Source organism: Phocoena phocoena, chromosome 13 (assembly GCF_963924675.1).
Source record: "Phocoena phocoena chromosome 13, mPhoPho1.1, whole genome shotgun sequence".
Taxonomy (NCBI): domain Eukaryota; kingdom Metazoa; phylum Chordata; class Mammalia; order Artiodactyla; family Phocoenidae; genus Phocoena; species Phocoena phocoena.
The window spans coordinates 18,003,829-18,027,929 of record NC_089231.1 but is presented as its reverse complement, the minus strand read 5'-3'; the positions used below and the strand labels follow the sequence as shown (position 1 = coordinate 18,027,929).

The following is a 24,101-nucleotide window of genomic DNA, read 5'->3' as shown; positions in this document are numbered from 1 at the left end:
AAAGCAAAGTTTTGCATGCCATAGTCAGCTACTCCTCAGTCCTTAATGTCTTTTTAAAGAAAGAAATCATGTTTTGTGTTTCCATTGAATGCTTATCAGGGAGCATGAAATAAATAAGCTTAACAAATGCTTAAGAAAATTCTATATGTTGTTTTAGTAAAAGTTTATAACATGATCTTCCTGAACTTAGTTCTCTTAACTTTTAAAATTAATAAATACCTACTATGCTGATTATAGTTTTTAAATCATTATGAAAGAAAACGTACAAGTAAAGCTAACAGAACCAAAGATTAAAACACCTGAATTTAAGAACAAAGTAAATAGTTAAATCTGACTCTCTTTTTTAAAATTAATGCTCTGCCTCATTCAAAAATTGATTTTAGGTTGTTTACAAAAATAAACATTATTCAGTTAGTTAAAAATAAAGCTAAATCATGGTGAAGAGAAAATGAAAGAAAAAGTAGACGAGACCACCTAGAGTCCACATTCAGAAATGTATGCCCACACACCCCACTGTCATGGATAGAAAATTCAGTCCTAAGTTTCTTAGTATCCAAAACATTGAAGGAATCCATTGTAACAGCTTTCCCCAAAGTCTGTTCCTCAAAAACTACGTCTTATAAGATTATGATGGTCTTTATTCCTGTCCTGCCCTAGACAGGAATAAAGATGCAGATGTAGAGAATGGACTTGAGGACACGGAGAGGGGGAAGGGTAAGCTGGGACGAAGTGAGAGAGTAGCATCGACATACATACACTACCAAGTGTAACATAGATAGCTAGTGGGAAGCAGCCGCATAGAACAGGGGTGGGATAGGGAGGGTGGGAGGGAGACGCAAGAGGGAGGAGATATGGGGATATATGTATATGTAGCTGATACACTTTGTTATACAGCAGCAACTAACACACCATTGTAAAGCAATTATATGCCAATAAAGATGTTACAAAAAAAAAGATTATGATGGTCAAATGAAATTATATTCATGTTAGCAAGTTAAAGTTTCTTAGAAGTTCTATGGACAAAAACAACTGTAACGTGTTTCCCATGCACATGTGGTCACACACACACGCACCCCCCACCCCGCCCCACTCTTTTTCATCTGATACCTGTCAACATTTCCCATTGAGATGGACCAATCAGGGAGATATATCATTCTTTAGCTAAAAAATGTCTGCTTAGGCAAAGCCCAGCTGGGTGACGTTTGAGAAGTTTCTCCTCTGGATCCCACAGAAGGGATGATATGTATGTGGTGCCGTGGGCCTCATCCTCAGTAAATAGCCACAATTTACACAATACGGAGCTTCAGATGGCTGTTTTCATATGGTTTCACCTCAGTGTGAACCGGAAGCACAGTCTAATAAATCACTACAAAGTTTTAAGCTGCTTGTAAATTGTCTTCCAAACCTATAAAGACGTTAATTTTTAATTTTCTAGGTTATGGAGTCAGTTCTCTGATGCTAGTGAAAATCTTTACCATCTTTGATTATTTCTATTATATTCCATCTTGTTCTAAAAAGGAATGAAAGGGCGCAAACTAGAGATGAGCAGGAAGTACAGAGCAGGATGTTTATTGGGCTCTTGTATGTTAGCTGAGGTGGTGTGCCTGCTGGCATTAGAGACAGAAGCTGTGAAACACATCTACAGGTAATACAAACTATCAGTGGCTCTTAAGAAATGATTGTGGCAGAGGGACCTTGAGGGTATTGTTTCTGAGCAAAGGAGCAGGGAAGAGCATGGGTCTAAATGATAGAGTCACAAACAGAAAGAAGCACTGCAGAAAGCAGCTCTAGCTGCTAGCAAAGGGAAGTTCAGACAGTGGAAAGGGAACACATAATAACAGATCAATTTTTTTCCAGCTTTGCCTGTTCATATATAGCAATTATTTTTAGTAAGGTCATCTTCAAATTTGGACAGCAGATTTTCCTAGGCGTCTTTCTCTTCTTTAATCTAGTGTTAATTTAGTATTTTTCAAAGTGTTGTGATGATTGAACTAGGCGTTTTATGTATAATATAAAAGAAGAAAATTGTCAACACATCCTAATATCATGGTTAGTGTTTTCAGTAGCAGTGAATGTATAATTAATTTTGATTTGAGGACAAGATCCATTTTCTTCTGAATTTAATCTAAGTGTAATTAAGATTTATTCTTCTTTTCAGGCAAGAGTGCAGCACTGCATCTGCTCCGTAGCCAGTGACCACTCGGTAGGACTTCTAAGTTTGCGAGAGAAAAAATGCATTATGCTGGCATCTCGTCATCTTTTCCCCATTCAAGTAATCAAGTGGAGGCCTTCTGACGATTACCTAGTAGTGGGATGTTCAGACGGCTCCGTGTATGTCTGGCAAATGGATACCGGTAAGAAGAATGTTGAGAGAGACTAGAAAATTAAATGTGTATATTTGACTTCCTAAATGAAAAATCTTTTATATGAGGAAAAAACCCCTGAGATGTCAAAAGCTTGCTACTTTTATTTCTCACCACTGCTTTTTATAAGTGTTCTTACCATTATCAACAAAGAAATATTTAGATGTCCTCTTATTTGTTGTACTATCTGGAACACTTGTAGAGTAGTTCACTGATCTTTAGAGGAATGTGGTTGATGACAGTATACAGATTAGGACAGGCATGCAGACACCAGACAAGTAAGTGATTTCTATATAATTCATGAGGCAAATTGTAAGATCAAGGAACCATTTTTGTCTCAAGTTCAGAGACAGTGGAAAAAGATAAAATTATCTTCTATTTGAAAAGCAGAAAAACCATACAGGGCCGTTAATAGAAGGAGATAATTGAAATGAGTTTTAAGTTCTAGGGAGAACATTTAAAATTTCAAGGTTCAGAAATTTTATGTATGTGGCATAATACAGAACAAGTAATGTTTAGCTTAAAGGTATAGGCCATGATATATAAGATTTATACACAGAATCTTTTGGTTTTCCCTGAGAAATTTTAAAGTATGTAACTAAATGTTTATTAGTTTGGGCTTTTAAAAACACAGCTTATTCTAGTTTTACTGTCCTGAGTCATCATCTATCAGTGATTAAAACCTTTCTTTACATTCCTAATTGTGCTATATAATATTTCTACTGTTTTTTTCTTCATGAAGCTTTTTTCATTTTTGTTTTTAAATAGTCCTTTTTGAAATCAGAGTATATATATTTTTTTGCTTGTGCTGTGGTGCAGGAGGGAGTGTTCCTAGGTCTTTTTGGAGCAAGTAGCCATAATCTTCAGCTATCTTTCATTTATAGTCCTGGTTTTATCTGGTACTACGTAGGCAATTTTGACAAGAGGAAGCGTTCTTGAAGAATGTCAAACTTCTTTGCTTTTGTGTTTAACATTTCTTTTTCTCATCTGATTGTAAAAGAGTTTCTTACTTTTTTTGTCAAATTTTGAAAGCACAAAAGTGTTAGAAAAGAAAGATGAACTCAAATCCCATTACTCAGTGGTGAATTTTGGCATATTTCCCTTTAGTCTCATTTCTGTGCATTTTTAAAAACAGAATTGCTGTCATATTACATGTATAATTTTGTATCTTACTTTTGTGTTTCTTTTTGTTTTATCCTGTCTGCTGAGCAGCACTGTTTCATGTTTGCTGGTTTGGTCCACCCTACAAACTAAATACAGTTGACCCTTGAACAATGTGAGGGTCAGGGCACTCACCTTCTGCATAGTTGAAAAACCATGTATAACTTAAAGGCAGCCCTCCATTCCCATGTTTCCTCCATATCCGACATTTCCCATCCTTGGATTCAAATGACCGTGGATTTTGTGGTACTGTAGTATTTACTGTTGAAAAAAATCTGTGTGTATGTGGACCCGTGCAGTACACACCTGTGTTGTTCAAGGTCAACTACATACAGAGTTTGTCTTGGGCTCTGGAGTCAGACTCCTTGGTTTGAATTTAAGATCAACCATTTGAGGGCCTTCCCTGTTGGTCCAGTGGTTAAGACTTCGCCTTCCAATGCAGGGGGTGTGGGTTCCATCCCTGGTCGGGGAGCTGGGATCCCACATGCCTCATGGCTGAGGAACCAAAACATAAAGCAGAAACGGTATTGTGACAAATTCAATAAAGACTTTAAAAATGGTCCACATCAAAAAAGAAAAAAATCTTTAAGATCAACCATTTGATAGCACTGTGATTTATGGCAAGTCTCTCAATTTACTCATCTGTAAAATAAAGATAATAATAGTTCCCGTTTTATAGTGTTTCTGGGAGAGTAAAATGAGAGAATATTTACCTTGTGTATAGTAGATGTAATGTAAATGTGTATCCATGTATGTCTGCGTACTTTAAGTGTGTGTGTATACTTGCATATGTGTATATTTCCTATTACTGTTATTTAACAAATATGCTTAACTTGTTACTTTATTGAGCTTGGGGATATGACCTTACTTACAAAGAAATATTTTCTATGAGAATTAGTGTTAAAGAAAGTAAGTTATAGTGACGATAGTTATAAAACACTATTTTAAAATACTATACATATTAAATTAACAATTGATATATTTTAAATACAAGAGTGTGGTAAACATGCGTAGGACTTAAAACATTAAATTAATATGATAAAGGAAGAGTATCATTTTCCTGAATTTCTTAGGTGCTTAAGTATATGATACTTGACTACTTCAGATACTTTAAATACATCTACGAAGAATATGAAATTCTTTACAAACGAGACCTTACTGGAAGACAAAGTTACTTTTTCAGTAGTTTCCCTAGTAGGAAATGACAAATAGCTGCTGACTGTATGTGTACTGGAGGATGTTATTTTTATAACCAGTTTATTATAATTAAGCCCAATACATAATATTGCAATTTAACAATTATCTTCTGACCTTCAGGAGGATTTTGGTAAATGATCAGTCAGTAATGGCATTCTTAAATCAAGATAAAGATAGAGAAGCAGAATAAATTTTGGACTTCAACCATAATAGGAGGTGTACACTCTTTTTCCTTCTTGCTGTTCAGGCTTTAGCTAGTGATATAAAGGTCCCTGAGGAGCCAGTAAGGCACATCCTGAAGGTATTGACATTATTTATTTATTAAATAAATAAAAAATGAAGCAAAATAAATCAGATTTGGCCAAGGTTTGATGTATGAAATGTATTTAAACTCTGAGAAGATACTTTGCCCCTCTACTTAGTGTTTTGGGAATGTATTTTTACAAGTGAAGCCATATTACATTAAAATTACACATGCATTTTGTGCAGTTTTCTGTTTGCCATTTTGAATTATACTGATGTTTCTAGCTTAAAAGCACTTAAAAATGTCTTGACTATGCTTTTATGCAACATTTTCTTCTAGTTTTTCCCTTCAAATGGGTAGTTTTTATTTTCAGTGTTTATTTCCTAATGACATGAAGTTGAAGCTAGTAATATAAAACTTAATTACAGAGTTAGAGGTCCAGAGTCTTTTGTTCTTTTATTGTACCATCTTAATTATATGCAATAGTGCTAAATAGTGTTGTAGAGGCCATGGAAATTATTATTCTTTCACGTCTCTGGGTAGCTAGAAAATTAGTCAAACAACTAGCAACAAGATTTGGCTGGCTGGACCTCTTGACTCCTATTTAGGAACTTATTAAAAGTTGGTCAACTGACCTAGATAGTGGCTGCTTCTCCATGGAGTTATGTTCTGTAGGGATCAACTCTCCATTCTTCACATTTGATGTTCCCAGTAAGCATGCAGTGGTGTTCTCACAGGCCTATGACAAGGTCAAAATCTTGTCTATTTGGGAAACAGTGGCATGCTTTAAAGTAATGACTGGTGCTACAAGACGTTCTTCTTATATAACTATTTCCAAGCCTTAACACCATTCTTATCTGCACATTTTTATCATCTTTGCTACATAATAAAAGTGATTCATCATATACCTATTCCTAGAGGGACAGTTATTAGGTGTTCTTGTACAAATGCAAACACCAGTAGTGATTGCCAAATATTATTAGAAATTAGTGTATGAAGTCTTAACCAATTTACTTTGTTCTGTTATCTTTTTTCTTTTCATTTATTTTCTGTCCCTCCAAGTTTTCTTAAATATTCCTGTTTCTGCAATAACTTCATGAAATATGTGTTTGAATCATTTTTTAAAACTTAGTTATCCAATAAAATATAACAGAGAATGTGAACTAATGTATATGTGTCTACTGGCACAACATCGATAAAGCAACATATATAAAGCATGGATATCAAAAAAAATTAATTTTGATTTATTTATATTGATGGTTTTGTTACTAAAATAACCAAAAAGAATCAGGAGGTGGTACTTCAGTCCAGTCTTTTTTTTATTAATAAAGGGTTTAGTAGCAAGTATTTTCTTCACATATTTGACCTTTTGCCTGCAGGGTTTAATACAATAGAGATTTGATTTTATGTTTCTGTTTCACAGCATATGGCATTACATCATCAACTTTTCTGTATCTTCTATGTTTTTGTTTTTCATTCTATTACAAGAACACCATAAGATAGGATAGACAAAGACACAAAGGATGAAATAGTTAAGAAAAAATTGGTACTTTTCTAAAATCTCAGTAAAACTAAGTATAATCAGTTTCTTTTTTCCCTTTGGATTCACTTTGAAATTTTGAAGGAAGAGGTTGTTAGAGTGGAAATATGACTATCTTTTCTACTTTCCTCCTCATAAGTCCTCTGTGCAGTTAATTACTAAGTCCTTCCCATTAGGTACTCCTCCCCTCCCTTTTTTCTTTCCAGTGTACTATTCTTATATCGGGCTATATTTTTTCACACCTAGGCTATCTTTATTGGTTTCTCTGCCCTCTATTTCTACCTTCTAATCCATCCTGTACTCTGTTGGCAAATTAATCATAGGAAGTAAAACAATAACAACCACACTTGGTTCTTGCCACTGTCTTAATGAAAAAAACATAAGTAATTTTAGTTCACGTAGCCTTTAAGAAAAGGCCCTCCACAGTGTGGTACACTCCTACCTTTGCCTTATCTCTTACTGTTCTTTTACACAGACATGTTACTCTGTGTGAAGAATAGTTCTAATCAAGAATAATTGGGTCACCATCTACCACTTCTTGTCTTTTGTACCACCCATATTGTTGCTCATGGTTTTCATTCATTTGGAACATTATTTCTTTCTATTTGCTTATTTGTTTAAACAGTACATTATCTTTTAAGGAAATTTGAATATAGAAACAAAATTTTACATATTTTCCCCTGTAGTTGCCATTTCTGTTGCTCTTCATTGCTTTGTGTAGATCCAGGTTTCCATCTGGAATGATTTCCCTTTTGCCTAATATTTAATATTTCTTGTAGTGCATGTCTTTGGGTGATTCTTTCAGCTTCTGTATATCTGAAAATTTTTTTATTTCACCATCATTTTGAAGATTTTTTTTCTGGGTATAGAATTCTAGGTGGATAGTTTTTTGTTTTTTTCCTTTCAGTATTCTACTATCTTCTTGCTAGTATTATTTCCAGTAAAAAAAATCTGCTGTCATCCTTATCTTTGTTCCTCTATATATGCTGTGTCTGTTTTTTTCTGACTTTTAAAAGTTTTTCTCTTTATTATTAGTTTTGAGCCATTTAGTTATAGTTTTCTGCATGTTTCTTGTGCTTAAGGTTTGTTGTACTTCTTGGATCAGTGGGTGTATAGTTCTCAACAAATTTGGAAGCTTTTGGCCATTATTTATTCAAATATGTTTTTGATGTTTGATATCCCCCCTCTTTTCTCTCTTTGGAGACTCCAGTTATATGCCTATTAGGCTACTTGAAATTGCCCACAACTCTAGGATTATTTTTTCATTTTTAATGTTATTTTTTTCTGTGTCTCATTTTATAATTTCTAGTCTATGTTTTCAAGTTTACTGAACTTTTCTTCTACAATGTCTAATATGCTTTTGTTCCCATTGAGTGTATTTTTCATCTCAGACATTGTAGTTTTCATCTTTGAAAACTACAGGTTTGATTTTGGATATCTCCCATGTCTCTCTATTCAAACTTTTTGAACATCTGGAGTACAATTATAATAACTTTTAATGGTTTTGTCTGCTAATTAACAAAAAAGGTCTGTTTCAGTGGTTTTTATTGATTTTATTTTTCCCCTCATTATAGATTATATTTTCCTGCTTTTCTCCCAAATAGCCTAAAGGTGGCTCTAGGGTGGAAGCAGGGAGATTAGCTTGTATGCTGTTGTCCCTAGGCAATAAACAATGGTGGATTATTAGACTAGAGTGATGGCAGTGGAGCTGGTGAAAAGTGGTTGAAGTATGAGTATAGTTTGAAGGTAGAACCAACAGGATTTGCTGATAGTTGGATGAGGAGCATAAAAGAATGAGATGGGCCAAAGATGACTCCAGGGTTTCAATCATGAGAAACTTGAAGGATGCAATTCATTTTAAGATATTGAGAAACCAGAAGGAGGAGTAGATTTTGGGAATATCAGGAATTCAATTTTGGATATATTAAGTGGAGTTGAATATTAGATATTCAAGTAGAGATGTTGATTTGTAAATTGTACAGTTGATGCTTGAACAACACAGGTTTGAACTGCCTGGGTATTTTTTTCAATAGTAAATACCACAATACTACATGATCTGCATGCAGTTGGTTGAATCTGCAGGTATAACTGTGGATACGGTGAGCTGACTATATAGTTACATGTGGATTTTCAACAGCATGGAAGGTTGGTTGCCTCTAATCCTTGTGTTATTCAAGGGACAATTGTATATATGAGTCAACTGTATATATGAGGGTCAACTGTATATATGAGTCTGTAGTTCAAAGGAGGGAAGTCAGAGTGGGTGGTACAAATGTGGGAAATCTTAGCATATAGAAGATATGTAAAGTCATGACACTGGATATATCACCAAGGGAATGTAGGTTGATAATGGTTGGGGCACTCCAGGGTTTAAATGTGCTTCTGTGATGTAAAAAAACAGCAAAGGAGACTAAAATGGACCTGCCAGAAAAAAGAAGAAAATAAAGGATATGGTTGCCTGGAAGCCAAGTGACAAAATGTGTTTCAAGGAGTGGAGAGGAAGATCGAGAGCTGCTGACAGTAAAATGAGGACTGAGAACTGGCTATTAGATTTAGCAATGTGGAGAGTAGGTTCTGTGCACATTTGGTATAAAATCTGATTTGAGTAAGTTCAAAGGAAGATGGGAGGAGAAAATTTTGGAGGTGGTAAAAATAGGCAGCTCTTTAGAGTATGATTATGAAAAATGGGATACATACCTAGTTAACCCACCTGGGTTTGTGTGTGCGTGTGTGTGTGTGTTTTAAACAGGTGAAATAATTGCATGTTTATAAGCTGATGGGAATGATCTGGTAGACAGGGAAAACTGATGAAGAGAAAGACGAGAATTGTTGACATGGTGTCTTTGGGCAGACAAGAGAAGGATGGGGTGTAAGCCACAGGTGTGTTAGGTAGGAGCCTGGATAGTTCATTCATAATTATTGAGTAATGTGACTGGAGATGTGGTAGTGGGAGTTTGTGGAACTTCTTTTTTAATTGCTTCTTTCTCTATGAAATAGGAAACAAAACTTTCATCCAGATGAGGGCAGGAAATGGAATGGTGGGATTGGAAGAGAAAGAAAGTATGGAATAATGAACTAGGAGAGTAGGAAAACGAAAGATCTGTGGAAATGTGGTCACTATTAAGAGCCCACCAAGATCAGTGGTCAGGAAATTCAGGTGGATCTTTTAGTATGTTCATCATTCATGTCCATCTTCATTGTAAGATGCAGAGTAGGTGGAGAGTTGAATTCAACTAGTGTTGAATTGATTCTATAAGATTGACATATAGTCTTAGAGGAAGGTAAAATTATAGAAATTGCTGTTTGTAATAGACTAATGATGTGGCATGATCAAGGAGACCATCTTGGAAGTGGAAAGAAAGTAGAAAAGCCTGGAGGAAATTGTTGAAATCTTGGCTCTGAACTTGAGTTTATTGGGAAGTTGTGGTAGGGCCTTACGGAAAAGGAAATGATTAAGGTAATGCTACATGGAAGATCATTAGAGGAAGGAAATAAACAAGAAAATGTTTCTGGGAGGCACTGATAAAACATATTCCTACATTTAAAAATGTCCATGCATTTTCCTTTCCTAAGAAATGACTTAGAGTCTTCCAGAGTTGTGTAATGATTGTGAATATATATGTCTTCCAGGTGCACTGGACCGGTGTGTGATGGGGATCACAGCAGTAGAGATACTGAATGCTTGTGATGAAGCAGCTCCCGCTGCCGTTGACTCACTTAGTCACCCAGCAGTCAACTTAAAACAAGCTATGACACGGCGCAGTCTTGCTGCTCTTAAAAACATGGCCCATCATAAGCTACAAACTCTTGCAACTAACCTCTTGGCTTCTGAGGCATCTGACAAAGTAAGTTTTGTATGTGGGCTCATGTGTCCCCATTCAACTTAATTTAATAATGCAGCTTCGGCACGTCTTAGGGAATCATTTTTGGGAGATGACACGGGTGAAAAATAAGCTTCTGGTTTTTATTTAGGTTTTCCAACACAGTTTTTAAGTATTTCACGTATTTGGCAGTCTGAAAAAGTGACTTGTAAGATCTTACCATTCAAACTGTTTTAAAATGATTCCAACAGACTTAAGTGACTTCAGTTTCTGAAATTAGAGCAAACGTTTTATGTATAATCTGTCTTTCTGACTTTCTGACGGTCTTCCTGTAGAAAGGTTGAGCACGAGCTAATATCTTCAGGAGGAAAAAGTAACAATTTAGGCACAATTCGGATGTTTCTAATTGTGGCTTATCTTTTATTTTAAAAGTACGTTCTGATTTTATTAAGGTGGGGCCATTTAAAGATTTAAGAAAATATGTGAGAGTAAGTATGGTGAGGTTGCACAAGTGCTGGCATTTTTCTGCAAGACTGAAGCTCAATCACACTTTCCTTACTGACACTTAAAATCAATGCATCAGTTACTTCTTCAGTTAACAGAAGATTTTCCTACTAAAAGAAGAACAGTCAACCCCAATTCGTTAATTGGCTACTTGTGTTTAGTTTTGTAGAGACTAGTCACTATTTTGTTTGTGGTATTTGTGTTCTGTGGTATTATTAGAACTAGTTTGTCTCTGGTAATGGATAAATGAATCCTAGAGACGATCCCAGTATTTTATCTGAATCACTACTAAAATTCCTACTTCCATCTTAGAATTCATTAGAATTATGAATGGGTAACCAAATACCTTTATTTTCATTCTCTCTTCTGATTCCTATTTTTTAGATGATGAGATGTGGAATAAATAACAAAGAGGTTGAAAGGGTCATCTACAAACTTGAAAATTTGCCCATGAATTAGCGAGTGCTAATGACATATGAAATACTATAGGCAGCTCCACTGACCCATATCCTCCAGTAATTGGCAGTAATATTTGATCATTCTGTCTTTCCCCAAAATATTGATGTTCTATTGGCTTTGTTATATTGTATTTTCATAGATTAGAATTGTGAAATCCTTCTGTGATATTTTTTCGTGCTTTCTGTTCCATGCTCTAAAGTTTGAATAGAAATCAGGCTTAAGTGCATTTGCCGTGCCTGTAATTTCTTTGAAGAGGTCATGTGGATGTTCCCTAGGAATTCAGTGTTCATAGCCATTGTCTGATGTTCTATATAGTTTTAATATTGAGCAAACTTATAAAACAATACATTCAAGCGCAAGCATGTATGTTTTGTAATTCGCAAATTTATTCTTTTTCTTGTTGGTATCCCCTAGAAGTAAAAATTTGGAAAAATAATTATATAACTAGAAAATTAAAGAAAAATAAGTGATACAGTAACATTTATGAATGGCTTTTGTAAGTGGTCATAGTCCATTATGTGATTTTTACAATCTTGTTTGTCCCTGTTTTAATAGCACATTTTATAGTGCAATTAGTGATAAAAGCACCAGATATCAGGGACAGTACACTTATGTATTGTAAAATATATTGCTCGTGAACCTCCTCAGTCTTGTAGCAGTGGTAATTGTTGCCTGGCCTACAAGGAAAACAATTATAGGAGGGGAAAAGGCTTAGGAAGCTGAGGCTGCAGGAGGATAATCACTTTATGAAAAATGTATGTTGGCTGGACCATTAGGGATTTCTCTAACTATTTTCTCATGTTGACTTAGAGTCTCCTTCTGAGGGGAGTATTTAAAGAGCCATCCTCTGGATGGCTTTCTAACCTCAAGAGAAATGAAGCCCACGCAAAGTTAAAAAAAAAGTAACCAAACATAACTAAGAGCCTCTCTGTGGTACAGGACTTACTCTAGGGTATTGGATCTGATTTTTTTTCATGGTTCTCTCAACGGAAAGTGAAACCTCTATGGGAATACTCTATATAAAGTATCCTTGTTTTCCCGTGTTAGAGTAGTGTTAGCAACTGGACTATTTGGAAACAAATATTTTACATTGTTAATTAGGTTAATTATGCCAGACATATACAGCTTTACAAGCAAAGATAATTTACTGTCCTGTGATTTTTTTTTTTTTCTTTCACTGGAAGAGCAAGAAGGTGTTAAGTAGAATTATCCTTTATTATTATTATTATTTTTTTTTTTTTGCGGTACCCGGGCCTCTCACTGTTGTGGCCTCTCCCGCTGCGGAGCACAGGCTCCGGACGCGCAGGCTCAGCGGCCATGGCTCACGGGCTCAGCCGCTCTGCGGCATGTGGGATCCTCCCGGACCGGGGCACGAACCCGTGTCCCCTGCATCAGCAGGCGGACTCTCAACCACTGCGCCACCAGGGAAGCCCTATCCTTTATTATCGCATCTAATCTTTGGAAGGTGTGTGTACTCAAAACCCTGTGTATTCCACTTATGACATGTATCTTATATTTCTCCTTGTATTATAATAACATATATACTTACCTAATTCTCTCTACTGAAATCCAGTCTTCTTTTTTTTAAAATTAATTTTTATTGGAGTATAGTTGATTTACAATGTTGTGTTAGTTTCAGGTGTACAGCAAAGTGAATCATTTATACATATATATACTCTTCATTTTTTTGTGGTACGCGGGCCTCTCACTGCTGTGGCCTCTCCCGTTGCGGAGCACAGGCTCCGGATGCGCAGGCTCAGCGGCCATGGCTCATGGGCCCAGCCGCTCTGCGGCATGTGGGTTCCTCCCGGACCGGGGCATGAACCCGTGTCCCCTGCATCGGCAAGCAGACTCAACCGCTGCACCACCAGGGAAGCCCTACACTCATTTTTTAGATTCTTTTCCCACATAGGTCATTACAGAGTATTGAGTAGAGTTCCCTGTGCTATACAGTAGGTTCTTATTAGTTATCTATTTTATATATAGTAGTGTATATATGTCAATCCCAATCTCCCAATTTATCCGCGCCCCCCCCCGTCCTTTCCTCCTTGGTAACTGTGTTTGTTTTATACATCTGTGACTCTATGAAATCCAGTCTTCTTGCAGACAGGGATTATGACTTATTTATCTCATCTCTGTGTTTTCCCCATGACATCTTGTAGCAGCTGTGCAATAAATATTTGCTGAATTGGATCATGTGTAACAGAAAGTGCTGATAACCTCTGCTTCAGCCTCTTTGCCCACCTCTTCTTCATTCCTCTCACGGTTGATTGTTTTGACTTGACAGTCAAATCTCTCCCTATTCATGAGACTCTAGATGTGGAGTGTTTATGAGGTACTTTGCCCTCTGTTCAGTTTTGCATTCTCCCCGTTTGGTTTTGGTGGGCAGGTTGGTCCCAGCATAACTCATTCTCCTTCCTTGCCATCTCTGCATTTTCAAACATCCTGGAATTATCTCAACTTCCACCCCCTCCTTTATGCCTGTTTCTTGTGGCTCTAGGCTAGTGTTGCTTGACCCCAGCACTATTGACCTTTTGGGCTGGATAATTTTTTGCTGCGGGGGACTGTCCTTTGTATTGTAGGATGTCAGAGAAGCATTTTTCCTTTACCCACTGCATGCAAATAGCACCCCCCCTCCCCTAAGCATGACAGTCAAAAAGGTTTTTAGACATTGACAAATGCTTGCTGGGGGGCAAAATTGCCTCTGGATTAAAAGCACTGCTTTGGAGAAAAACAGTTGAGAAATGGTAAAGATCCTACATCCTCTTTTTGTGTCTTTCTTTTCCCCTCCTCAGTTTTCTTCTTTAATGTCTCTCCTCTTTGTGAATGGTGAAGTCAGCCTCAACCCTCATCCCTTCTGCCCACTGTGGCAGAAATAGTTCTTGCATTCTCTCTGGGCTCACACCTTTCGGTTCAGACCTTTCCTAAAACACTTCACTTTGTGTGTGGTATTTTTTAAAAAATTTTTTTTTTGTTTATTTGTTTTTGGCTGCATTGGGTCTTGGCTGCTGCGTGCGGGCTTTTCTCTGGTTGTGGCGAGCGGGGGCTACTCTTCCTTGCGGTGCGTGGGCCTCTCATTGTGATGGCTTCTCTTGTGGAGCACAGGCTCTACAGCGCAGGCTCAGCAGTTGTGGCACATGGGCTTAGTTGCTCCGCGGCATGTGGGATCTTCCCGGACCAGGGCTCGAACCCGTGTCCCCTGCATTGGCAGGCGGATGCTTAACCACTGCGCCACCAGGGAAGCCCTGTGTGTGGTATTTTTTTGTTTGTTTGTTGAGCTTCTTGAGGACAGGAGTTGAGTTTCTCCCCCTTTTATTTCCAGTGCTTAACATAGTATATGGAACATAGCAAGTACCCAGGAAATGCAGTGTGAAGTTAAGTTTGCAAGTGTAGATTGGAGTCATGTGGAATCAACTCGAATGCAAAGCCGAGGACTTAACTCAATGAGTAATGACACGATATTGGGTAGTCTTAAAAGGAGATATTTGTTTGTTTAAGAATGATTTTGCCATGTCTGACACTTATATGCAGACCACTTCTGTTGACTTGGGAAATGAATTGTGATGCTCCTGGGATGATACAGTGAGAGGTGTGGGAACTGGAAAGGATTAGGCAGTGGAAATGTAGACGAGGGATAACTTGTAAGCTGTTGTTTAGGTTGAATAAATAGGACTTCACAAATGAGCAAGAGAAGATTTGAGACATAACAGGTTGATTTCCAAGATCCAAGCCTGGGTAAAGGGAGAATGGTGGAGCTGTTAACAGAAATAAACAACTCATGGCATAGGCTTTGAAGTTGATTGTAACAGGAGACATTTGCCTCTCTGTGTAGTGTTGAGAGATGGGGTACATGTGGCGGGAGCAAACAACCTCCAAGAAAGGAATGATATGATGCTGGGGTAGAGTAGGGATGGGATTTTATTTCCTAAATGAACACTGTCATGGAGTGCCTGAACTAGACTGCAGCTGACATTTTGGGGTGCCTACTATCATTAGATTATTCCAGATATGCTGTTCTCCTTAATTCTCATTACCAATAGATGAGTTAGTTATCCTCAGATTTGCAAATGATGAACCTAAAGCACATTTGGTTAGAACAGAGATTGGCAAATGTTTTTCTGTAAAGGGTTAGATAGTAAAAAAAATTAGGCTTAGTAGACCATATTGCTCTGTCACAATGATTCAACTCTGCCATTACAATGGCATTAAAGCAGCTATAGACACTATGTAAATGGACTGGCTCCCAATAAAACTTTATTTATGAAAACAGGCAATGGGCTGGATTTGGCCCCTGGGTCATAGTTTGCTGACCCCTGCATCTGAAGATGGCATTATTAATGTCAAGGTTGTGGGTACAGTTCCCCCATGGAATGGCCTTTGCTTCATTTTTGAAAAGTAGTTCAAAGGAGTGGTTTAGAGCCCAAGTTCTAGTCACAGGCGTATCTGTGTTCCAATTGCATCTCTGTAACTTCCTGCCTGTTGGTGACCTTGGACAAATAACCTCCAGTGGCCTAGCTTACACATATAATTGAAAACAAATCTTTGTAAAGGAAGTAAAGGTTGACAGTTGATCAGAGCAATGAAATAACATCAGGACTTGGGGAATAAAAAAGAGCGTATGGAGTTAGTAAAGTCATTGGTCATCATTAAGAGCTGTTTGGGTAGAATTAGTTGGGTCAGAAGTCAGGATACAGCGAGCTAGGAATGAGCATGAGGTGAAGTGGAGGCATAGTGTGTGGAAGAAGTTTGCTTTTGGAGAAATAAAAGATTAGTAGCTTCAGTGGCTGCAGGGTTAAGAGCAGAGTTTATGCTTTGGGAGCTCACCGAACACTTTTGTTGGTGGAGGGAGTGATTGGTGGGGCCATGGAAGAGGACATGGTGTTGAGAATAGAGTTGGAAAGTTCACCCTTATTAGAAATTGTTTCCGTTTAATCTGTAGTGATGAAAAGAGGGAGGTGAATATAACAAATTATTTTCAGTGGAAGAAGAGAGGAGTAGGCTGTGTAATCTGTTTTAAAAAAAGGAAGTGGTTATAATCCCTTGAATGTAGAGTCATCTTTTTCTTTTCTTTTAATCCCTCATTAAACTCAGAATAAGTAGTGTATTGGATTAGAAGTTTGAGGACTTGTAAGATATAAATAACTAGGAGATCATAGCTGGCCTGTCATGGCATTTGAGGAATGCATAAATGAATATGTCAAGAAGAATGTCTGGGCATATCAGGTGATCTTTTTGACAAGTTTTTCTACAGAGTATTTGCCAGACACTGGTTCTTGGTGAGGAGATCTTGGTGGATGCCTTGGGCCAATGGGATTTTATTAATAAAGCTAGAAAGCCCTTGCAGCCATGGAATTCATTTTTTAGGCCTACTGTGTGTAATTTTTTATGGGGCTCGGTTACATCTTGGGCATTGTTGTATCAATAAGAATCACCGTATTTATATTGAAAAATGATGAGATTGAAGAAATTGAAAATTGACCAGGATGATTTATCTTTTACCTTCCATTTCTCTCTCTCTCGTCTAATTAGTCAAAACCCTGAAAAAAATGAATGGACTATATATGCAAAGGTCAGTAACTTTGTATTCTGTGTAACTAGGCAAGAGAATGGAATTTACAAGTCAAATATAACCTGCTGAGAACATACTCTGTGTTTTTTGCTTGCAGAATTGACTCTGTTAAAAAAAAAATTGTACTGATTGAACTGACTTTATGATTCACTGTGAAAAGCGCACTTATAAGGTACAGACAGAGACAAGCCAAATGACGTTATGTACAGGGTACCAGGCCTTGTCTGGTGAACTGTTTTCAGCCTTAGAAAAATTCTTATGATAAGCCTGACCTTTGAAGTATCAATTAAACTTGCTTAACATTCTGCTCCAAAAGTTTAATGAATATTTTAAAAGAAAATATGAATATGTTAATGGTATATTTATTATATACTTTGAAGTATATATGAGTTCAGTTTTGGATTCTTCTAAATGGTTATTAAGACAAAAATTTTATATTACACTAATTGTTGTCTAATTGTTAATAAAATTAAGGAGACTTAGCTAAGCTGCCAGGCCTTTAGAAAACAAAGGAGTGAATGTCTCTGTAGGAGGAGAATAAACGTTTATTAAATGCCTTTGTGACCAGTGATTCCCTTTGATGGAGGATAATAATTAGAAACTGAATCCAGATGCTGTGTGCACTCATTGCTCCTGGGATGACGTTGCATCCGGGCCCTTTCAGTAGATAGAGCTAGGTAGTATTAGGTATGTGTACATGAATACACACTTACACAAACATGTACATCTTTAAGTGTCTCTCTATCTTCCTGAATATATTAAATACCTTGGGTTAGCACCATTACCTCCAATTCCAACCAAACACCACAGTGTTGGCTGTAGCCTCCCCTCCTGGCTTGTTGTAACTCTCTTCTTCACCTGTGAGAAACCTCTCCCAGTATTTTCAGTGTACTTGCTCAGTTCCCCCTTTGTGTAAACAATTTCCCCTTCACCCCAAATCTCTTTTTAGGTGTGCCCACCAAAAGCTTGCCTCCCACAAAGGAAAAGAAGTTTCATTTCTGCTTGTTAACATTTCCTTTCTTTCCACCTTCTGCTTTTCTTAGGCATTATGAATTGTATTCATTCATTCTTGTGTTTCTTTCCATTGAAGCTTCTTTGCTAAAGTGATGTTTTCTTTTTAATTCTTCTTTTTTTAACATCTTTATTGGAGTATAATTGCTTTACAATGGTGTGTTAGTTTCTGCTTTGTAGCAGAGTGAATTAGTTATACATATACATATGTCCCCATACTTCTTCCCTCTTGCATCTCCCTCCCTCCCACCCTCCCTACCCCCCCCCCCCAAGGTGGTCACAAAGCACCGAGCTGATCTCCCTGTGCTATGTGGCTGCTTCCCCCTAGCTATCTATTTTACGTTTGGTAGTGTATATATGTCCATGCCACTCTCTCACTTTGTCCCAGCTTACCCTTGCCCCTCCCAGTATCCTCAAGTCCATTCTCTAGTAGGTCTGCATCTTTATTCCCATCTTGCCCCTAGGTTTTTCATGACCAGTTTTTAGTTTTGTTTTTTTTTTTTTACATTCCCTATATATGTGTTAGCATACGGTATTTGTTTTTCTCTTTCTGACTTACTTCACTCTGTGTGACAGTCTCTAGGTGCATGCACCTCACTACAAATAACTCAGTTTCGTTCCTTTTTATAGCTGAGTCATATTCCATTGTGTATATGTGCCACATCTTCTTTATCCATTCATCTGTTGACGGACACTTTGGTTGCTTCCATGTCCTGGCTATTGTAAACAGAGCTGCAATGAACATTTTGGTACATGACTCTTTTTGAATTATGGTTTTCTCAGGGTATATGCCCAGTAGTGGGATTGCTGGGTCATATGGTAGTTCTATTTGTAGTTTTTTAAGGAACATCCATACTGTTCTCCATAGTGGCTCTATCAATTTACATTCCCACCAATAGTGCAAGAGGGTTCCCTTTTCTCCACACCCTCTCCAGCATTTATTGTTTGTAGATTTTTTGATGATGGCCATTCTGAGCGGTCTGGGATGATATCTCATTGTAGTTTTGATTTGCATTTCTCTAATGATTAATGATGTTGAGCATTCTTTCATGTGTCTGTTGGCCATCTGTATATCCTCTTTGGAGAAATGTCTATTTAGGTCTTCTGCCCATTTTTGGATTGGGTTGTTTGTTTCTTTGATATAGAGCTGCATGAGCTGCTTGTAAATTTTGGAGATTAATCCTTTGTCCGTTGCTTCATTTGCAAATATTTTCTCCCTTTCTGAGGGTTGTCTTTTGGTCTTGTTTATGGTTTCCTTTGCTGTGCAAAAGCTTTTAAGTTTCATTAGATCCCATTTGTTTATTTTTGTTTTTATTTCCATTTCTCTAGGAGGTGGGTCAAAAAGGATCTTGCTGTGATTTACATCATAGAGTGTTCTGCCTATGTTTTCCTTTAAGAGTTTGATGGTGTCTGGCCTTACATTTAGGTCTTTAATCCATTTGGAGTTTATTTTTATGTATGGTGTTAGGCAGTGTTCTAATTTCATTCTTTTACATGTAGCTGTCCAGTTTTCCCAGCACCACTTTTTGAAGAGGCTGTCTTTTCTCCACTGTATATTCTTGCCTCCTTTATCAAAGATAAGGTGACCATATGTGGGTGGGTTTATCTCTGGGCTTTCTATCCTGTTCCATTGATCTATACTTCTGTTTCTGTGCCAGTACCATACTGTCTTGATTACTATAGCTTTGTAGTATAGTCTGAAGTCAGGGAGCCTGATTCCTCCAGCTCCGTTTTTCTCTCTCAAGATTGCTTTGGCTGTTCGGGGTCTTTTGTGTTTCCATACAAATTGAGAAATTTTCTCTTGTAGTTCTGTGAAAAATGCCAGTGGTAGTTTGATAGGGACTGCATTGAATCTGTAGATTGCTTTGGGTAATAGTGTCATTTTCACAATGTTGATTCCTCCAATCCAAGAACATGGTATATCTCTCCATCTATTTGTATCATCTGTAGTTTCTTTCATCAGTGTCTTATAATTTTCTGCATACAGGTGTTTTGTCTCCTTATGTAGGTTTATTCCTAGATATTTTATTCTTTTTGTTGCAATGGTAAATGGGAGTGTTTCCTTAATTTCACTTTCAGATTTTTCATCATTAGTGTATAGGAATGCAAGAGATTTCTGTGCATTCATTTTGTATCCTGCAACTTTACCAAATTGATTAGCTCTAGTATTTTTCTGGTAGCATCTTTAGGATTGTCTATGTATAGTATCATGTCATCTGCAAACAGTGGCAGCTTTACTTATTCTTTTCCAATTTGGATTCCTTTTATTTCTTTACTTCTCTGATTGCTGTGGCTGAAACTTCCAAAACTATGTTGAATAATAGTGGTGAGAGTGGGCAACCTTGTCTTGTTCCTGATCTTAGTGGAAATGGTTTCAGTTTTTCACCATTGAGGATGATGTTAGCTGTGGGTTTGTCATATGTGGCCCTTATTATGTTGAGGAAAGTTCCCTCTATGCCTCCTTTCTGGAGAGTTTTTATCATAAATGGGTGTTGAATTTTGTTGAAAGCTTTCTCTGCATCTATTGAGATGATCATATGGTTTTTCTCCTTCAGTTTGTTAATATGCTGTATCACGTTGATTGATTTGCATATATTGAAGAAGCCTTGCATTCCTGGGATAAACCCCAGTTGATCATAGTGTATGATCCTTTTAATGTGCTGTTGGATTCTGTTTGCTAGTACTTTGTTGAGGATTTTTGCATCTATGTTCATCAGTGATATTGGCCAGTAGTTTTCTTTCTTTGTGACATCTTTGTCTGGTTTTGGTATCAGAGTGATGGTGGCCTTGTAGAATGAGTTTGAGAGTGTTCCTCCCTCTGCTGTATTTTGGAAGAGTTTGAGAAGGATAGGTGTTTGCTCTTCTCTAAATGTTTGATAGAATTCGCCTGTGAAGCCATCTGGTCCTGGGCTTTTGTTTGTTGGCAGATTTTTAATCACACTTTCAATTTCAGTGCTTGTGATTGGTCTGTTCATATTTTCTGTTTCCTCCTGGTTCAGTCTCAGAAGGTTGTGCATTTCTAAGAATTTGTCCATTTCTTCCAAGTTGTCCATTTTACTGGCATATAGTTGCTTGTAGTAATCTCTCATGAGCCTTTGTATTTCTGCAGTGTCAGTAGTTACTTCTCCTTTTTCATTTCTAATTCTATTGATTTGAGTCTTCTCCCTTTTTTTCTTGATGAGCCTGGCTAATGGTTTATCAATTTTGTTTATCTTCTCAAAGAACCAGCTTTTAGTTTTATTGATCTTTGCTATCGTTTCCTTCATTTCTTTTTCATTTATTTCTGATCTGATCTTTATGATTTCTTTCCTTCTGCTAACTTTGGGGTATTTTGTTCTTCTTTCTCTAATTGCTTTAGGTGTAAGATTAGGTTCTTTATTTGAGTTGTTTCTTGTTTCTTAAGTTAGGATTGTATTGCTATAAAGTTCCCTCTTAGAACTGCTTTTGCTGCATCCCATAGGTTTTGGGTTGTTGTTTATCATTGTCATTTGTTTCTAGGTATTTTTTGATTTCCTCTTTGATTTCTTCAGTGATCTCTTGCTTATTCAGTAGTATATTGTTTAGCCTCCGTATGTTTGTATTTCTTACAGAGTTTTTCCTGTAATTGATATCTAGTCTCATAGCGTTGTGGTCAGGAAAGATACTTGATACGATTTCAATTTTCTGAAATTTACCAAGGCTTGATTTGTGACCCAAGATATGATATATCCTGGAGGATGTTCCATGAGCTCTTGAGAAAGCTGTGTATTATTTTGTTTTTGGATGGAATGTCCTATAAATATCCATTAAGTCCATCTTGTTTAATGTATCATTTAGAGCTTGTGTTTCCTTATTTATTTTCATTTTGAATGATCTGTCCATTGGTGAAACTGGGGTGTTAAAGTCCCCTACTATGATTGTGTTACTGTCGATTTCCCCTTTTATGGCTGTTAGCATTTGCCTTATGTATTGAGGTGCTCCTATGTTGGGTGCATAAATATTTACAATTGTTATATCTTCTTCTTGGATTGATCCCTTGATCATTATGTCATTATGTACTGTCCTTCTTTGTCTCTTTTAATAGTCTTTGTTTTAAAGTTTATTTTGTCTGATACGAGAATTACTACTCCAGGTTTCTTTTGATTTCCATTTGCATGGAATATCTTTTTCTATCCCCTCACTTTCAGTCTGTATGTGTCCCTAGGTTTGAAATGGGTCTCTTGTAGACAGCATATATATGGGTCTTGTTTTTGTATCCATTTGGCCAATCTATGTCTTTTGGTTGGAGCATTTAATCCATTTACATTTAAGGTAATTATTGATATGTATGTTCCTATTACCATTTTCTTAATTGTTTTGGGTTTACTATTGTAGGTCTTTTCCTTCTCTTGTGTTTCCTGCCTAGAGAAGTTCCTTTAGCATTTGTTGTAGAAGTGGTTTGGTGGTGCTGAATTCTCTTAGCTTTTGCTTGTCTGTAAAGGTCTTAATTTCTCCATCAAATCTGAATGAGATCCTTGCTGGGTCGAGTAATCTTGGCTGTAGGTTTTTGTCCTTCATCACTTTAAATATTTCTTGCCACTCCTTTCTGGCTTGCAGAGTTTCTGCTGAAAGATCAGCTGTTAACCGTATAGGGATTCCCTTATGTGTTATTTGTTGTTTTTCTCATGCTGCTTTTAATATTTGTTCTTTGTATTTAATTTTTGACAGTTTGATTAATATGTGTCTTGGCGTGTTTCTCCTTGGATTTATCCTGTATGGGACTCTCTCTGCTTCCTGGGCTTGATTAACTATATCCTTTCCCATATTAGGGAAGTATTCAACTATAATCTCTTTAAATATTTCCTCAGTACCTTTCTTTTCCTCTTCTTCTGGGACCCCTATAATTTGAAGTTGGTGTGTTTAATGTTGTCCCAGAGGTCTCTGAGGCTGTCCTCAATTGTTTTCATTCTTTTTTCTTTATTCTGCTCTGCAGTAGTTATTTCCAGTATTTTATCTTCCAGGTCACTTATCCATTCTTCTGCCTCAGTTATTCTGCTATTAATCCCTTCTAGAGAATTTTTAATTTCATTCATTGTGTTGTTCATCACTGTTTGTTTGTTCTTTAGTTCTTCTAGGTCCTTGTTGAACATTTCTTGTATTTTCTCCATTCTGTTTCCAAGATTTTGGATCATATTTACTATCATTACTCTGAATTCTTTTTCAGGTAGACTGCCTATTTCCTCTTCATTTGTTAGGTCTGGTGGGGTTTTGCCTTGCTTCTTCATCTGCTGTGTGTTTCTCTGTCTTCTCATTTTGCTTAACTTACTGTTTTTGGGGTCTCCTTTTTGCAGGCTGCAGGTTCGTAGTTCCCGTTGTTTTTGGTGTCTGTCCCCAGTGGTTAAGGTTGGTTCAGTGGGTTGTGTAGGCTTCCTGGTGGAGGTGACTAGTGCCTGTGTTCTGGTGGATGAGGGTGGATCTTGTCTTTCTGGTGGGCAGGTCCACATCTGGTGGTGTGTTTTGAGGGTGTCTGTGGCCTTATTATGCTTTTAGGCAGCCTCTGTGCTAATGGATGGGGTTGTGTTCCTGTCTTGCTAGTTGTTTGGCATAGGGTGTCCTGCACTGTAGTTTGCTGGTCGTTGAGTGGAGCTGGGTCTTGGCATTGAGATGGAGATCTCTGGGAGATTTTCATAGTTTAATATTATGTGGAGCTGGGAGGTCTCTTGTGGACCAGTGTCCTGAACTTGGCTCTCCCACCTCAGAGGCACAGCCCTGACACCTGGCTGCAGCACCAAGAGCCCGTCCTCCACATGACTCAGAATAAAAGGGAGAAGAAAAGAAAGAAGGAAAGAAGAAGATAAAATAAAATATAGTAAAATAAAATAAAGTTATTAAAATAAAAAATAATTATTAAGAAACAAATTTTTTTAAGTAATAAAAAAAACAAAGAGACAGAACACTAGGACAAATGGCAAAAGCAAAACTATACAGACAATATCACACAGAGAAGCATACACATACACACTCAGAAAAAGAGAAAAAGGGAAAAAATATATATATATGTCGTTGCTCCCAAGTCCACCTCCTCAATTTGGGATGATTCGTTGTCTCTTCAGGTATTCCACAGATGCAGGGTACATCATGTTGATTGTGGAGATTTAATCTGCTGCTTCTGGGGCTGCTGGGAGATATTTCCCTTTCTCTTCTTTCTTCACACAACTCCCGGGGTTCAGCTTTGGATTTGGCCCCGCCTCTGTGTGTAGGTCACCTGAAGGCG

At 37.3% G+C, this 24,101-nt stretch overlaps 1 protein-coding gene across 2 annotated transcripts in view; it reads left to right on the top strand.

Moving 5' to 3' along the window:
- WDR7 (WD repeat domain 7) overlaps positions 1-24,101 on the top strand; it is a 351,427-nt gene that overhangs the window by 41,856 nt on the left and 285,470 nt on the right. For both annotated transcript variants that reach the window (XM_065889408.1, XM_065889409.1), the window contains exons 12-13: positions 2,159-2,354; positions 10,136-10,350. In XM_065889408.1, coding sequence (XP_065745480.1) covers positions 2,159-2,354; positions 10,136-10,350 — 411 coding nt within the window. The remainder of the gene's footprint in view (positions 1-2,158; positions 2,355-10,135; positions 10,351-24,101) is intronic.